At 41.0% G+C, this 18,643-nt stretch overlaps 1 protein-coding gene across 3 annotated transcripts in view; it reads right to left on the bottom strand.

The window, feature by feature from the left end:
- Window positions 1–1,742: 1,742 nt before the first annotated feature.
- LOC149473736 (caspase-3-like) overlaps window positions 1,743–18,643 on the bottom strand; it is a 94,577-nt gene continuing 77,676 nt past the window's right edge. For all 3 annotated transcript variants that reach the window (XM_089670347.1, XM_089670342.1, XM_089670341.1), the window contains exons 8-9: window positions 14,179–14,659; window positions 1,743–7,124 (exon numbers count right to left, since the gene is read on the bottom strand). In XM_089670347.1, the coding sequence (XP_089526473.1) occupies window positions 6,953–7,124; window positions 14,179–14,659 (653 nt within the window). In that variant the 3' untranslated portion in view covers window positions 1,743–6,952. The remainder of the gene's footprint in view (window positions 7,125–14,178; window positions 14,660–18,643) is intronic.

Genomic DNA, 18,643 nt, shown 5'->3' with positions numbered 1-18,643 from the left:
TTGTGTCATTGTTAAAGATATTTTCAGTTACTTCCTGATGTGAAGTGAATGGAAATCTCCTTAACACATTGCCTATAGCAGATTGACGTCCTTGGCGTCATATGACGTCCTGTCAAAAGATGCTGGCCAGGGGGCCGCGCAGTGGCGCAATCAGTCACCAGCTGTGTCCACAGGACACATATGATGACATATCACTACTCCAGCCTGTTTCCAGTGTCATGTGACCGCTGTGACCAATCACAGCAGATCACATGTCAATTGTATACAATGGATGGCTTCCTGTCATGCCATCCATTGTATACAATTGTGCTGTTAGCTGTGATTGGTCAAAGCAGTCACATGGTACAGACAGGGCCAATCACAGCCCATCTGTATCATGTGATGAGCTTTGCCCAATCACAGCTAATCACAACGAAAGACTGAATGAATCAGTTTCATTCAGAAACAATGATTGCAAATATCAATGAAGTACATTGGTATTAGCAATCATAATGTGTATTAAAAAAAAAAAAATCCTGATCCCTTGCCCAGAGTATTTCAATGTTACTATGGTAACATTGTATTGCTTTGGTCACAGTGTGTTGAAAAAAAATAGTAACAAAATAATGTAATAAAAAATATAGGAACATTTAAAAAAAAAAATATTATTTAAATTTTTTTACATACTGTCACCAGTCAGTGTCCCTGATCACCGCCACACCAGTTATATAATACGCTGTACTGGACTGGTGACAATACGTAAAAAAAACAATTAAACATTTTTTTTTTAATTTCTACATTTTCCTAAAAATTGTAACAAAAAATTACAACCTCCAAAAAACTCACCATGCCCCATATTAAATACCTTGGACTGTCTTTTCCAAAAATGGGTAATTTGGGGGCTATTTGTACTATCCTGGCATTTATAGGCCTCAAGAAATGAGATGGGCTGTCAGTACATCAAGATTGATTGTCAGATATATATACCATGGTTTGTGGACTCATAATTTTCCTACAGACTAAACTTTTCTATGGGTACAGTGTTGCATGACCGCACAATTGTCATTCAAAGTGCGACAACACTGAAAGCTGAAAGTTGGCCTGGGCAGGAAGGGGGTAAAAGTGCCCAGTATTGAAGTGCTTAATGCAGAACTTCACTCAATAAAAGTTCTGCTCATCCTACCTCATTAACCCCCCCCCCCCCCCGATGCTTTTTTCACAGTTTTTCTGGAAGTGGATACCTTTTTTGAGAATTACCTACTCCCATTTCACATTTCTTATTTCAGGCAAGAATTACAAGAGTTTGGCCTGTCCCCTTCCTTGCCCGCGACCTCCTGGAACTTGTCACAGGTCCCAGGAGGCTGCAGGACCAGTTTTGAGAGCCCTTGGTTTACATCTATGCAGCCGCATGCTGCATGTAGGGCAGCCCATTCATTTCTATGGGTAGCCGTACACGCAGAAACACAGGGAAAGAAGTCCCTGACCCATTTTTAAAACTGTACAGCACTCAAAATGCACTGCATTTGCCAGTGTTTGGCTATACCATTAATAATTAATGACACCCCTGTATGTTTGCTTAAGAACAGTGCATTTGTCTGCGTGTCAGGAACACACACGATTTTGCACACATTCATGACACGCAGTAATGTGAACAAAGTCAGGACTGAAATTACTTTCCAAAGGCCCCTTAACTGGTTAAAGGCTGAGAAACATTGTTCTAACCCACAACGACCAATCAGGTTAGAATTGAACACATGGCAAGGTATGGCCAAAATAATTTTTTAATCAAACTGATTGGAAGGAATATTTGCTTCTGACGTTTATTGTAGAAAATAACTTTTGTATACAACTACTACATTTATTGTTTTAGTTTTCCATAACTTTTAACAATTTTATTTTAAAGTAATAAAAACATGATCAGTAGAGTAATATAAAAACAAGTCAATATTCTGTGATTATTGAAGAGATACAAGTCAGAATAGTGAACAGAGTAAGGGTTAGCTATACTGTATGAAAAAAGCAACTAAAGCAACACATGTAGCATACAAGTTAAAAAAGGACATGATAATAATTATTAGATTAAATGGTTTTGAAGGTCCATGCATGTGCCTGCAGCAGAGCATACTACATATTAAAAGTGTCTAATTATTGGGGTGCCTAATATAGCCCCCTCACACCCCCCTCCCACATAATATAGCCCCCTGCCCCCCTCCTCCTGCATAATACAGCCCTCCTACCTTGCCTCTACATCTCTTTTACAATGGTGTTTATTGACAGTATCATTCCAGCAAACAAACAGTGCTCAGAGCAAGCTCCCTCTTCTACATGGGATTTCAAGTGGAAGGTCTGCTGTCTCATGTAGTTGTACTGGAAAATGCAGTTCCCTTCAGGGAGCTTTTGACTGGGACCGCATTGGAAGCAAGAAGACTTGGATCAGAGGGAAATATATAGCCCAGAGCAAAAGTTCATCTTCCACCCTATGGGGATTCTCCAACTATGGACTCTGCCAGTCTTGGACTTACACCTTTAAAGGTATGCCTGGGCAGCTATAACTTAGTGAGGAGGACTGAGTCTGCATTGAAATCTGAAATTTTCAGAAACGATCTGTAAAATCTTGAATTGTTCTAATGCCTGGGCTGAAGCCATTGAAAGGGGTGCATGGCAGAATATGGCATTTCAGAACAAGGCCTGTAAAGCAAACATGGAGGACAGGAGTAAGGCTACCACAAAGAGTTAACTTGGCAGAAGAGCAGGAGCAGGAGAGTAGTTGCCATGGGTAATCATGGACTGGTGGGAATGCACAGCAGTCAGTCAATAAAGTATGGTACCTGGCATAGGTGACAGGTTCTCCAGCAGTGAGCGGGTAGATGCTTAGAGGTCAATTCCCCAAAAGCATTTGGGACCTCGTGTACTTGGCCGCATGGTATGGCAGAGTGGAAGGAGTTAAGGAAAGTGCATGCATGAGATCCACGCTACGTGCACAGCGGGACTCCATTCTGTCACTGGGAGTGAGTGAGGTGGCAGAATTACGCTGGACTGGTGGAGAGGGCATATACTCAGCAGTGTCTTTCCTAATTGCAACATTAATCTGAAGAAGGTGTGCAGTGACATATGAAATGTTCACAGAGGAATTCTGTATGTTTTACAACTGCACATCTCTGCACATCTCCTGAGGATGCATGGGCATGGAGGTCCCGTCCACACACAAACACTACATTTATGGTTATAGTTGCCAACAGAAGAGTGGAAGAAAGTTAAAGGATACCTGCAAGTTATACCTACACATCACTTAGCATGCATAATCTCAGGATAAAAAAATATCTGATGTTAGGTTTGTATTAAAGAATGAAGCAATGATGGGGGTGACAGACTTGTATCTTTCATTTTCAAAAAGACAGCAGTGGTGGCTCCAAAATTGTGTCCTTCTGATTCCCTTTAAACATCAGTTAATAATAAAATAACAGTAAAATGTACAAAATACAAATTATTTTAGGAGGACAAAAAGTATACAGCTTTTAGTACTATTTATCAGGCCCCATTCAAACCTGCGTGGTGCGCATGTTCGCAGGTTTTTGGCCGTGACAGCAGTGGGAAAAAGTTAAAAGTTGTATCAGGATTTTAAAAGTAGGTTTATTTTGGAGATTTGCCCTCACTTCATGTTACATCCATACAAGAAAAGGGGGTTGGGGTTATCACTGGGTCAAGAAGACACACATAAAGATATTGTTAGAGGTAGGTCCTAACCCTTCCCCACTACTAAAAACACACACACTATTGTCTATTGTTAGAGGACCTAACCATTCCCCACTCTACTAAAAATGTGGCTTTTTTTGTTTGTGTCCCTATTAAAGATATTTTCAATCCACTTCACTTAAAAGTGAAAGTTGCACTCATCATTAACCCACTCCCATTAATGATGATTTTTTTTTTTTCTCTGGAAGAGGGTACCTTTTATTGACAGGAACCTACACCCGCTTCTGCGTTTCTTTTATTTATTTCAGGTACTTATTGTTAGGTACCTACCGGTGGTAGCCTCTAGCATTCCCCAGACCGGAATCCCCCAAGGCGCGGAATCTAAGTCCCAACCTGCTTGTTCACCAGGGCCCCTGATGGTGAGGATGGACTTGGAGCAGGCCGAGACCAGGACGCGGCCCCTGGGTTCACCCAGCTGCAGTAGAAGCACCACTGGAGGTGTATAGCAGGTGAGAGCCTGATGTGAGGAGGTAACAAGAGCAGCGTTGGGCAGGCCGGGTCGGTAATGGTGGAGGCAGAGTGGTACAAAATCAGTAGGCAGAAGGATAAACAGGTCACAAGCCGGGTTTGGTAACAGGAGATCAGAACGTGCAGGGTTAAGCAGGAGAATGGTCAGACAAGCCAGGGATCAGAACAGGAGACAGACAGCAAATCAGGGTCAGGCAGGGTCGGCAACAAGGCAATCTACAATACAGGAACTCAGGATACAGGTAAGACCAAAGGCAACTAGACACAGCCCTGACCTGTTTTAAATAGGATGCCCTGCGCCCTGATTTGTGCCAGGCATGCGTCCGCGATCGCAAGTGCGCATGCGCGAGTGCAGCTGCAATCGCGGGTACCCAGGTCCCAATGCTCGCACGCTAGTGTGGCCGGGCACACCGCGAATGCGCAAACCCGTGCGCGATCGCGGTCAGCTCTGGGGTCCCTGACACTTATATAGTGCCATCAATTTATGCAGCACTTTACATATATATATATATATATATATATATATATATATATATAGTACATTCACATCAGTTCCTAACCCTCAAGGGGCATACAATCTAAGGTCCCTAACTTACATTCATACATACACATACTAGGGCCAATTTAGACCGGATCCAATTAACCTACCAGCATTTCTTTGGAGTATGGGAGGAAACTAGTGTACCCAGAGGAAACCCACACAGGCACAACATGCAAGCTCCAGGCAGGTGGTGCCGTGGTTTGGAATCAAACCACTGACCCTAGTACTGCCAGGCGGAAGTGCTAACCATTTAGCCACTGTGCTTGCCTTGTCCAGCTCCCTGCCCGCAATCTCCTGGAACACATCACATATCCCAGGAGGATGTGGGACCAATTTGAAAGCACAGCATCAACTTGCACATGCGCAGCAGGGAGCTGGCTTTGAAAGGGAAGGAAGTCACAGCTGGTCCCCACAGCCAAGATAGTGGCTCTGGGTATCTGAAGACCTGCAAAGAACCGGCCAAGGTGAAGACAAGCCTGGACTCCTGTACAGGTGAGTGTCTGTATCCTAAAAGTCAGCAGCTACAGTATTTGTTTTTTAAAAAAGTGTACTACCTCTTGAAACAAAGAAGTAGAAAACATAAAAACCTGACAGAGGCAGTAAACCTACCTAGTCTTATACAAAGAAAATAAAAAAGTTTTGGCTAGAATTGAGCTTGACATGAGGTAGGACATGGATCTATTTTTCCCTGAGTTCATTGGTAAGCCTCGCAGGAAACAAGTCCCTTTATTCAATGGCCAGATTGTGAAAGCATGCCACTTGCTACCATTGTCTATAGGAAACTTTTAGGGCTTGTTCACAACATGATGATGTTCTGTGTGCATTTCTTGCAACGCATTCAAAATGTACTGGGTGTGAAATCTGCTACCGGTGTCAATATAATCCTAACAACATCCCAAACATAGATCCCAAATGCAGTCCATTTGCCTGCACTGGATTGCATGGTACCGCAGTACCATGCAATCCGGTGCAGTGCATTTTTTAAAAGTCGCAAGGGAACACGGACCACGTTCTTGTGCAATTCATACGTATGTGAACAAGCCCTAAAACTTGTTTTGGATTATCTATCTTGTTTATGACACACTAGATTTGCAAATAATACTTTTTAATTTCAACACTTTACAAATTTAAAATGCAATTAAACTGTGCAGGGCAGTCAGCAGTTGCCACAATGTGCAGCTATGAATATTGGAGAATCAATATCAACTGACCAGGGAAGGAAATGTAGATAAAGAATAGAAGGATCAAAGCCTTGGGGAGGACAGAACCTTGGGGACCCCTACAGAAAGAGGAAAGAAAAGATAGAGTGGTAGTTGAGATTGAAGGAGTTTAGATACGTAACAACAGAATTAGGAGAGAGCAGAGTGTTGGAGGCCAAGTGAGTGGATGGTGTACTGTGTCAAAGGTACAAGAAAGGTCTAAAAGTAACAGTATTCAGTAGAGGCCATTGGTTTTAGCAGTTAGTACATTGTTCAACCAAAAGATCTTACCTGCTGGCAAAATGTGCTTCTTTTAAGTGGTATTAAACCCAAAAGCAAATATTTATTATATTATGGCTTACCAATTCTTAGATTTGAAGGCTATTTTGGTTTCCTTTTATTAGGCTTTCTTTCCTCTATTTTCATCTAATGATCAAGCCAGTAAGTCTGTTGTTTTTCAAAAGAAAAAGCTCTCTTGCAGATCGTATCAGTTACAGAGATGAGACAAATCATTTACCATTGATAAGGGTGCTTACAATAACCAGCTTCTATTTATTTAAAGCCTTTCTCAATAAGAAAAAGTGGTTTGCTGTAACTGCATAAAGTGTTAGCTAGAGTTTGGCTTCAATATGTTAATGTATTTAAATCTGCTAGTACATCTAACACTCCACTCAACCCAGACTGCCAATGTTGCTGTCAAAATTTCCCCCCTGTGCGCCTTCATCCAAAATGGGGTCACTCTACTACAGAAGGTCTGTTACTGGCCAGATCACCAGGTGAAAACAGAGAGAAAACCCCCCCAAAAAATGAATGCAGCCTCCACGTCTAATGTTCAGTAATCTACAATATATTACATCTCTAATGTTCAGTAATCTGCAATATATTACATCTTGGTTTTAGGCTTAATATGGCTTTAAGTTTTACTTTTACTTATATTCAGAGCATTGTATCAATGTATCTCCTCTCCAGCTGCTTCCTAAGGACAGTAAAAAACAGAGATGGGATTTGGAAATCATTGGCTTTGCTTCTTTTCTGGAGGAGGTAAAATGAGATTCTTGCGTAGCTCTGATTTGTATGATGACATCTGTTTCCCATACTTTTTCTTGTTCTTATGAAAAACTGGGAAATCTTCAGCCCCTATCTTCTTGTGTAGAATTTTCAGGATGCTTTCCAAATCTTTTTTGCTTAAAAATATAAACAAAAGTTCAAGTTAATTGTTTTCTATCAACTTAAAAAGTGCAAGTTAATCATGTTTTTCTATGAAATAGTTCAAATTAACATTAACATAGGCATTTGGTAATTAGATTCTTTGGATTGCTGAATTGATACAAAAGCATTACTTGGAAAAAATACACCAGCTATAGGTTAGTGTAGTTTCTGGATCAAACACATAGGAAAATGTTTCTTTGTCCCAAATCTTCTTACAATTAGATAACCGAAAGTTACATGTACAAACTGTATTAGATGCACATAACAGAATCACATGACAATGAAAATCACATTGTTTTCAATGCTGTTCATTCTCATCAATGCAACTCAGCATAATGTGATTTTGGAAACAGTTCCTGTACTACTTTGGTGCGATTCAAGTGCAATTTTAGTCCCATCGAATATGAAAACCACATTAAAGTAGCATTACATAGTTGTACTAAAAAATGGATCAAAATCAGATCCCAACAGTGTGAATCTAGCCTACATACAAAAGGCATGTGTGTTCTTACTTCAATCGTGGTTTGCTTTGTCTATTTATTTCAGATCTGCTTTCTGTAGGCAGCCTATAGTGGGTGGGCCCACTGAGTCCTTCTTACTGCTCTGGTCTCTGCACATGCGTTATACAGCAAAATGATGATGTCACCAGGGGCATATTTACCATAAGGCAAACAAGGCATTTGCATAAGGTGGCATTTTTTTAGGGGGGCAGCACTGCCCCCTGGAAGAAGGGACATATGCGGCATGGGGACCAGCTGGGATCTGAGAGAGGCTACAGGCTGCTTGATGGTGTATGCACAGTTCAACTGTCGCTCCCGGGGATGTCCAGAGCTGTGAAGGTGAGTGTCTTTCTCTCTGTCGACGTGTGTGTTAGTGGAAAGCTCTCTTGGGTGGGGGCAGGGGTGTTGTTGATCACTATCAGGCCCTCCAAGAGTGGGGAGTGGGTGTCTGGTGTTGGTCGGTGTCAGGCTCTCTCCGTGGGGGGGGGGTTCTGGTGTTGGTCGGTGTCAGGCTCTCTCTCTGATGGGGAGGGAATGGGGGCATCCGATTTTTGTGTTGCCTGGGGCACCACAATCTAAATACACCACTGAATGTCACCACTACTTCTACAAAGGTAATAACTCGATTTGAAAAGCATTTGGTACACAAAAATAGTCTTATATCCTTTGTGGCTGTTAAGGAATATATTGAAAAGAAAGTTTTTGTGCCTGGATTTTAACTTTTTAATTGTGAAAATGTACCTTGTGATATCAGCGCATGTGTCTGTGTTGTGCTAGGGCCATATTAATTGTCCTTCTAACCTGCAGAATAAAGAGTTTAGAGGAGTCCCTATAAAAACTGGCATCCCTACAAAAATGCCAGGGATTTATGTTGATAAGTATTTTGCTCTTTGAATCTCAGTGTCTGGGAAGGGGTGGTAAAATGTTATGTTCAATCCACATGCTTTCCCAATGGGGATTTGCATATTGTGACTAATTACATAGTTAGTCTGGCTGAAAAAAGACAAAAGTCCATCCAGTTCGACAATAGAGGAAAAAAAAAAAAGTTATAATCCTATACCCACAGTTGATCCAGAGGAAGGCAAAAAAACCCCAGCAAAGCATGATCCAATTTGCTCCTGCTGGGAAAAAAATTCCTTCCTGATCCCCGAGAGGCAATCGGATATTCCCTGGATCAACTTTACCTATAAATGTTGGTATCCAGTTCAAGGGGCGGACTGACAACTCATGGGGCCCCCGGGCAATAGGGGATCATGGGGCCCCTGTGTCCTTGCCAAAACTCAAAAAAGCCTATGAAAAAGGTACCAGGGGCATCTCATGGGGCCCCCTACTGACCCAGGGCCCTCGAGCAGTGCCCGAGTTTCCAAATGGTCAGTCCGCCCCTGATCCAGTTATATTCTGTGTATTTAAGAATCAATCCAAGCCTTTTTTGAGCTTGCCTAACCAACTCTTGAGGGAGTCTATTCCACATTCTCACAGCTCTCACTGTGAAGAAACCTTTCCGTGTTTGGAGATTAAATTTCTTTTCCTCCAGACGTAAATAGTGCCCCCTTATCCTGTGTGATGACCTCAGGGTGAATAGCTCTACACCGAATTCACTATATGAACCACTGATGTAAACTGTTGGTGCTATATAAATCCTGTATAATAATAATATTTATACATGTTGATCATATCCCCCCTTAATCTCCTCTTCTCAGGAGAGAATATATTCAGTTCCTCTAATCTTTCCTCATAGCTCCTCCATGCCTCTTATCAGTTTGGTTGCCCTTTTCTGTACTTTCTCCAGTTCCCCAATGTTCTTTTTGTGAATTGGTATCCAAAACTGAACTGCATATTCCAGATGAGGCTTTACTAATGATTTGTACAGGGGTAATATGATCTCTCTCTCTGGAGTCTATACCTCTTTTAATACAAGAGAGGATTTTGCTCGCTTTAGAAACAGCAGCTTGGGATTGCATGCCATTATTAAGCTTGTGATCTACCAGAACTCCCAGATCCTTCTCCACCATTGATTCCCCCAGTTGTACCCCCCCTAGTATGTATGATGCATGCATATTCTTAGCCCCCAAGTGCAGAACCTTACATTTATCAACATTAAACCTCATTTGCCACATAGTTGCCCAATTACACAGTGCATTGAGGTCGGCTTGTAAATTGGAGACATCCTGTAAGGATGTTATTCCACTGCACAGCTTGGTGTCATCTGCAAAGACTGAAATGGGATTTCAGACCCTATATCATTTATAAATATATTAAAAAGTAAGGGTCCCAACACTGAACCTTGGGGTACAGCACTGACAACCCTAGACCATTCAGAGTATGAATCATTAACCACTACTCTTTGAATACGATCTTATAGCCAGTTTTCTATCTATTTACATATGGATTTTTCCAAGCCTGTAGACTTTACCTTACACATTAGCCGTTTGTAGGGAACTGTGCCAAATGCTTTTGCAAAATCCAAGTATACCACGTCCACCACCACCCCTCTGTGTAAGGTTTTGCTCACCCCCTCATAAAAAGAAATCAGATTTGTTTGACAACTTCTGTCTTTTATGAATCCATGCTGTCTGTTGCTTAAAATATTTTTTTCCAGCAAGAACTCATCTATGTGGTCTTTTATTATACTTTCCAGTATCTTCCCAACTAAAGACATTAAACTAACAGGTCTATAATTACTTGGAAAAGATTTTGACCCCTTTTTAAATATTGGCACCACATTGGCCTTACGCCAATCCAGTGGTACTATGCCAGTCATTAAAGAATCCCTAAAAATTAGAAACAATGGCTTTGAAATGACAGAGCTCAATTCTTTAAGGACCACTGGGTGTAAGCCATCTGGTCCAGGTGCTTTATTCACCTTTATACTGTCTAAATGTTTTTGTATCATATCAATTGTGAGCCAATGTGGATCATCTGAAGCTGTGTCAATACCATGCCCATTATGGACAAGAGCTCCCCCATGCTCCTTTGTATACACAGAGCTGAAGAAGGTATTTAATAAATTTGCCTTTTCTTTGTCCCCAGTCACCCACTCTAGATTATTTTGTAAAGGGCCTACATGCTCGGACCGGACCTCTTTACTATTAACCTCCCTGGCGGTATGATTATTTCAGATTTTTGGTGCTGAAAGCGGTACCATTTTTTTGCATGGAAATATGTATTTTTTTTATTGTAGGCTGTAATTTTTAGGAAAAACTCACTGAAATCTGTCCGAACAAGAGTCTAGTAAGCATCCCGGGTATGATAAAATTTGAAACACAAAATCATAAATTATAATTTAATAAATAATCATAAAAATAATATAAAAATAATAAAAAATTTAATTCAATAATATAATCAAACCAAAAACACTGAAATGTGAAATAGAGTGCCAAGTTCGCACATTGCTGAGCTCAGTCGCAAAATCGTTTTCAGTGTCTGATGACAAATTTCCCCCACGAATCATTATCACTCAATTCTGCAAGTGGTTCTGATTTACTATCGCTGTTCTCTAGCTGATCTAAACTGCTTTTGACCTAAAGGGACACTTTTTGGATGCCGTGGACATTTCTCAGTTTCCAGGCAGAAAGAACAGACAAAATGCAGGCAGGGCGCAGGACAAAGCACTAGGGACAATATGTATGTGAAATTGGTTGAGACAGCAATGTTTTACTATGTAAAATGTAAAAAAAAAAAAATGACATTTTTTAAAATTTTTAAATTTCCCGCCGCCGGCGGCGGCGCACGTACGTCCCGACGTCACAGGGACAGGACACAGAAGCCGGATGCCGGCATCGGCCGAAGGAGATGGCCAGGGACGCTGCAGGGGACACATCGTGGGAGCGCAGGGTAAGGTAAGTGAAGAACACTTGCCGGAGCAGTGCCGCAGGGTAAGCCCGAGTGTAGCTCGGGGTTACCGCTTTTGGTACTGAAATGTTACCCCGAGCTACACTCGGGAATACCGCCAGGGAGGTTAATATATTTAAAGAATTTTTTGGGGTTGGTCCTGCTATCTTTTGCAATCTGTTGTTCGTTTTCAATTTTTGCGGCCTTTATTTTTTTTTGCATATTCTGTTATATTCTTTGCAATGTTTAAACGATGATAGTTTTCCTTCATTTTTATATTTAATAAAAGCTCTTTTCTTATTATTTATAGCCTTTTCAACTTTGTCCGTAAGCCACATAGGTTTAATTTTTAGCCTTTTAAACTTGTTGCCCATGGGAACAGATTTTGCAGTGTGTTCACATACAGTCTTTTTGAAGAACTCCCATTTCTGTGTTGTGTTCATCAATGCCAATATTCCCTCCCAGTCTAAGGCTTGGAGAGCAGATCTCAGCCTTGGAAAATTAGCTCTCTTGAAATTGAGCGGTTTTATTTTTCCAGTATGTGCTCGCTGTTTACAGCTAAAAATAAATGAAATCATGTTATGGTCACTGCTACCCAGATGTTCTTTAATATGGATATTTCCTCTGAAATTTTAAAGGGGCACTTTGAACACCTTGTTTCTTCACCTACAGTTCATTAAGGTTAAAAAAAATCCTCTCCTTTCTATTAAAAAATGTTATTCTTAATCCCTCAGACACAGCGGATCACCGATCAACGGAAAGAGCCAAAGATGTCGGCTCGGTCATGTGATCAGCTGTGTCCAATTACAGCTGATCGCATGTAAATAAGGAAATGCCGGTTATCAGCATTTCTCTCCTCACAAGCTGTCACACTGACAGCTTGTGAGGAGAGAAGAGCCGGTAATCGGCATTCCTCAGAGGGGACATCTACACTGATCATCAGGGCACTGATGATCAGTGTGCCCTGATGATCAGTGTAGCCCCAGCAGTGCCACCTGTCAGTGTCCATCAATGCCAGCTGTCAGTGCTCATGCATGCCACCTGCCAGTGCCCATCAGTGCCACATTAATGCCACATATTAGTGCCTACCAGTACACATCAATGCCACATATCAGTGCCCATCTGAGCTGCCTTTCCGTGCCACCTATCAGTGCTAGTCAGTGCTACCTATCAGTGCTGCCAATCAGTGCCGCCTATCAGTGCCAGTCAGTGCCACCTATCAGTGCGCATCAGTGCCTCCTATCTGTGCCCGTCAGTGCTGCCTATTAGTGCCGCCTGTCAGTGCCACCTAACAGTGCCAGTCAGTGCCGCCTATCAGTGCGCATCAGTGCCGCCTATCTGTGCCCGTCAGTGCGGCCTGTCAGTGCCACCTAACAGTGCCAGTCAGTGCCGCCTATCAGTGCCAGTCAGTGCCGCCTATCAGTGCCACCTATCAGTGTCATATATGAGTGCTGCCTTTCAGTGCCCATCAGTGATGCCTGTCAATGCCTATCAGTGCCACCGACCAGTGCCTCCTCATCAGTGCCCATCAGAGCTGCCTATCAGTGACCATCAGTGCAGCCTATCAGTGCCTATCACTGCAGCCTCATTAGTGCATATCAGTGAAGGAGAAAAATCACTTATTTACAAACTTTTATAACAGAAACTTTTTTTTCAAAATGTTCAGTGGTTTTTGGTTTGTTTAGCAAAAAATAAAAAATGAAGAGGTGAATAAATGCCACCAAAAGAAAGCTCTATCTGTCTAAAAAAAATGATAAAAATTTCATATGAGCACAGTGTTGCATGACCATGCAATTGTCATTCAAAGTGTGACAGTGCTGAAAGCTGAAAATTGGCCTGGGCAGGAAGGGGGTATAAGTGCCCTGTAGGCAAGTGGTTAAAGACTATATGAACACACTACAACAACAGTACATTCACTATAGTTCACTATAATCACATTCAATTTTGTGTAAAATAAACGTTTTGCACCTATTTATATTTATAATGGACCTCATTTGTGTGCAGTATATTTTTGACAGGAAGACTCTGTCATCAATCAACACAGCAGGGCTGGGAGGAGACATGGTGCTAAACTGAATACAGGAGATACAAATACGCCATGTGTAAGAACAGCATCCTGTTTTCTCCTAGCAAGTATGCCAGGGATGCAAACTGACCATGCAGGGACGGGTCTGCACCGTGCTTTATGAGGTCACTTTGAAACCGGAACCCAGAGGAGCTGGCAGCATCACATGATATCACATGATATTTTGAAGCAAACTAAAAATTAATTTTTAATTTTTGGGGTCAGGTACACTTTAAGTCCTGCCGATCCATCACCATATACATTTTTATTGGTTTTCTTTTATGTTATATCTTTTTACTACCGATTTTTGACAACCATGTCATTCGATAACCCACAAAATCGATATTGTATCACTACTTTCTTGAAATTTTCAGCAAAAACTAAGATTCTTTCAGCACTGGGAGGATTGTTTAACTGTGCCTTGTCTACTAAAATTCTATACATTTACAACATAAGTTTTCCTTTAAACAATGAAATTCTAACCCCCACTTTGCTTTCCCTATGTTATGTATACCACCATGTACAGGTGCTTGTACAAGGGTGTATAGATAGAATGAGGAAGGTCACGGGGTGTAAGGATTTACTTGCTTAAAGAAATCTTTTATCAATATCTACCAAAATATTTGTACTTACAAATGATGGGGATCTTCCAAGATTTTACACAGCTTCTGAATAAAAACAGATCCATCAGAACTCCGTAGACTTACATTATCTTCAGTGGTAGAATAGGCTGTTAGGAAATCTGCAGTAATAGGAAGACTTTTTCCATCACATTCATATATAGGTGCACTGTCATCTTCATAATAAAGGACTCCCGCATCAAGTTCACCTCCTTGGCATGCTTGAATAAAAAATACCTTAGGCTTCCCAATGAGAGTCTCACAATTCCGACCATTGAAACAACTAATTAAGTTAGAAATGAACTCTTCTTCTCCGTCAACACCTAGCACAGTTCCTTTATCCCCATGTGAGAGAATAAAGCAGATAAAGCTGTCGTAATTAGTATGATCCTCTTTCTGATACTTCTTCATGATGTCTAACATTTCATTTGCTTTCAGGTTGTTGTGTTCTTCTACAGTATATCTTCTATTTTCAAAAACTCTCTTTATTGCCTCTGCCATACAAAACAATCAAGAAATACATTAATATCAAGAACTTATATACATATTTAAAGTGTATCTAATTCCCCCTCCCCCCAAAAAAAAATCATTAAATGGAAGTTTAACCACAATTGTCTCCAGTAGGTGTCTTTTATTTGCACTTTGACTTTTTTTTTACAATTTGTACCTAGTTATCCTGCCCTCCCTGGTGCTTCCACACCTTGGGTGACAAAGCTCACTCACCTGTAAGTCTATGCAGGAGCAATGTTGTCACTCTAGAACAGATGCTCCTCAACAGTACAAGCTGACATGCCAACGCCTTAAAGTGGAACTTCACCCAAACATTTGGCACTTTTATAGTTTTTGTAGCTACTGACTTTTAATTGGGGGTGGGGAGGGGGGAGACTGGAGAAGCGCTTTACGGTAATGTTACAAAAAGTATACAAATGTGTGTAGTTACTTAAAGCGGAACATTAGGATAAGCAAATATTGTCTAAATAGTGTAGGCATTTGTATTTTTACATGAATCATAGTGAGCTTTGTATATTTCCTCCAGATCTGTGCAATAATGCATTGGGAAACTTTGCCTCTGCGCAGGAGCTCTCTGTAGAAAAGAGCAAACACTGCTGCTTTCTCTCCTTGTGCAGGGTGACTGGTCTTGTCTTTGATCCTCCCCTTCATGCTGCATACTACAAATAGCTTTGGTAATATTTCAGCCAGAGCCTGTCAGACACAAATCACTCCGCCTGACAGGGAAGTGTTGGTCCTAGGCTTGTGACGGGTGCAGGATCGCACTCAACACAGCGCTGCTCCTCTGGCTCTGCAAATATTGTAGCAGGGGTACTGTACTTGTCTAGCCCAGGTAAAGCAAGATTTTAGCAGCACACTGCACCTACGCCCCCCCCTCTTCTCCAGTAAATTGTGCCACCTAGGGCTACCCCACCTTTCGCCCCCTCCACCTTGTCCTGGCCCTGAACACAGTGATGATGTGATTGCTACTTTTATGGTGTAATATCTGAGTTTGCAAAGTCATTTGTTGCACACAAAGTGTATTTATTTCCTTTGTGGCTATTGAGGAATATATTGGAAGTTTTTGTGCCCAGAGTTCAGCTTTCACCAGTGCATTAACCTTTATCATTAGTGCTACAAACAGATTCCTGTAGACAGATCCTAAGTACCCAATGTACCTAGTAATACTGCATACAAATTCATTCATTTTCCTGGTATTTAGCAGCAGTGTCTAGTCCTGTGTTGTCTAGATATAACAAAAATGAGTTCATTTTTACCTAGAAAATGTTTTTGAAACCTGAAAAAATCCACCTCCTTTACAATCCTAGGTATAGTAATTGTGCTTTTAAGAAATTGAAGCCCTGTGCAAAGATAAAGGTTAAGACAAGGGACGGAACTGCTACCTATGTACTTGGCATGTGAGGCCATTACTGTAATTATTATACACATACATTGGAGCCCACTTGGTGGGCCTGTTTGCCCAGCAGCGGGTAAAGGATCAGGTACTTGACACAGGAATAACTTCACAATCACATCACAAATTTTATCAGTAAAGGGACACACTAGAGCAGGGGTGTCAAACTGGTGGCCCTCCAGCTGTTGCCAAACTACAAGTTCCATCATACCTCTGCCTTTGGGAGTCATGCTTGTAACTGTCAATCTTGCATTGCCTCATGGGACTTGTAGTTTGGCAACAGCTGGAGGGTCGCCAGTTTGACACCTGTGCTCTAGAGGTACTGTATGTTGCTGTTGGGAAAATCACAAAAAGTAGCAGTGTAGTAGGACTTAAATTGTGGCAAGGCATGGCACTCTGACTAGAAAAAAATGTATAGGTTACAAATAGGGTTTCCAGAAAACCTTTGGCATAAATGTGTAATAATTGCAGTATTTACAATCCCACTACAGACATTGCATCCATGTCTGTGTTCAGAACCCCTTTTTATTGCTCTGTTTATGTGCTTCTCTCTCCTCTGTGTTGTCCAACACCCCCTTTCTAACTCCTAATTGGCAACATTGCCATTAAAAACTGGAAGTTATTTTTCTGCAGTAAAAAAAACTGTAAAGTGTATCTAATTCCCCCTCCCCCCCAAAAAAATCATTAAATGGAAGTTTAACCACAATTGTCTCCAGTAGGTATCTTTTATTTGCACTTTGACTTTTTTTTTACAATTTGTACCTAGTTATCCTGCCCTCCCTGGATAGGATATTTTGCTCAATGTACATCCATGTCTGCTCATCTCTCTGATTAGTTTTCTCTACTTTCCCCGATCCTCGCTCTCCTCCCTAGTCATTTTTTTTCCTTTCCATCTATGGCCTCTCTCCCTATTAATTACCGTATTAAATATTAAAAATATCTTGGACTGTTTTATCTGGTTTATTAACATTTAAAAAAAACAGGAGCAACAAGACATGCCCACGCAAAGGCCAACAATTGCACATAAACAAATAAAGAAAACAGTGCTCTAACACCAACAGAGCAAAAGGTGCGCCCATGCAGGGGCTATCAATGGCACATACATAACAAAAACAGTGGCCTGGTCTTTTTTTATTACTTTAATCAAACCTGCTTTCTTTTTTTGGTCAATTTCCTCCACATCCATCCATGCCTTTTTTGTAATCAAGTCAATCTTCTCTACAACCTTTGATCCATGCCCACTTTCCTCATTTTTCCTCATTGGCCATTTCCTTCCTTAGATACCTGCTTTTCTCCCTAGTAACTTTCCTTATTTTCACCCAAGCCAACTTTTGCTTCTTTGTAATGTTACCATTTATGTTTAACAACCCGTTTTGGTAATTTCCTCCACTTTATGTCTGTCCCCCGCTCACCTCTCCTTTGTGATTCTTTTTTTTTTCCACTTTTCTTCAAAGGCATTTTCTTGCTTGTGCATTCGTTTTCCTTAACGTCAATTTATCACCAGAAGATAGTCAGGCTTTATTCTGTTTACCTGGGGTACTTCCCATAAGTAGGCCTTGCACCAGACATTGTCCCATTGACCAGCTTGACCTTTCACAGCTACCACTATGGCTGACTGACCAAAGATAAGGCCCAACATGCTCTTTACAGAAGAGCTCCTACTTTTTTTTTTAATGGAGGCCCTGGAATGATGCCTCTTCTATATCATTGTTCATATTACTCAAGCCTCAAACATGTTTGGTCAACTGTCCTCAATTTTAAAAGGCTTGGGAAGCTATTTTATCTCTTCAATAGCCCTGAATCTGCACATATTGATGGCTTTGCAACACGCCAACGTAGGATATAAGCCAGTAGATCTCTACTACTAAAAAACAAAATAGCTATTGACCAGCTGATGCCAGTGAAGTACCCCTATGGTGCCAGGAAGACATGCTTCCACAGATCCTACTGGCAGGGCTGATAAGGAAAAGACAATAAGCTCCACAATAAATCAATAGCTGCCCAGTGTGCCCAGTAGCACAGAAAGGAATTCTACAATATTTAATAAGTAGGCTGCAGATTTTTTTTTCTTGCTGCCAGCTCTTAATTACATCAGCGTCATCCATGTAGTAGGGCGACATTAAGTTTTAGGGGTTGTGGAGAGTTAAATATAAATAACTGAAGTTGTAATAATTTTTTACTACATACATTATTATCACTTTTTTCAGATTTCAAGAAAAAAGAGATGATGTGGCCCACACCCTCCACAATTCCCTAATAGGTTTGTGATCATTAGCTGTGTGTGAAATTGTTGTTTGCCCATTGTAAACCTTTATTCCCATGAATAGTATGTTTTTTCATGAAAAATTATTTTATCTTACCCTTAAACGGCACTATTTTTGCGTTCCTTGTAGACATCTTCTAACATCTCAAAAGCTAACGATATTTTAACATAAAAACACACAGAATATGTTTAATAAATCAACTTTTTTACATGCAAAATAGAACATACAGTTACCAGCCACTTTATTAGGTATACCTGTTCATTTGCTTGGTAACACAAATTGCTAATCAGACATTGACATGGCAGGAACTC

Source organism: Staurois parvus, unplaced genomic scaffold, assembly GCF_062004578.1.
Source record: "Staurois parvus isolate SC_StPar_1 unplaced genomic scaffold, SC_StPar_1.0 ptg000011l, whole genome shotgun sequence".
Taxonomy (NCBI): Eukaryota; Metazoa; Chordata; class Amphibia; order Anura; family Ranidae; genus Staurois; species Staurois parvus.
The sequence above is the reverse complement of the archived record's forward strand: the minus strand, read 5'-3'. Positions and strand labels throughout refer to the sequence as shown.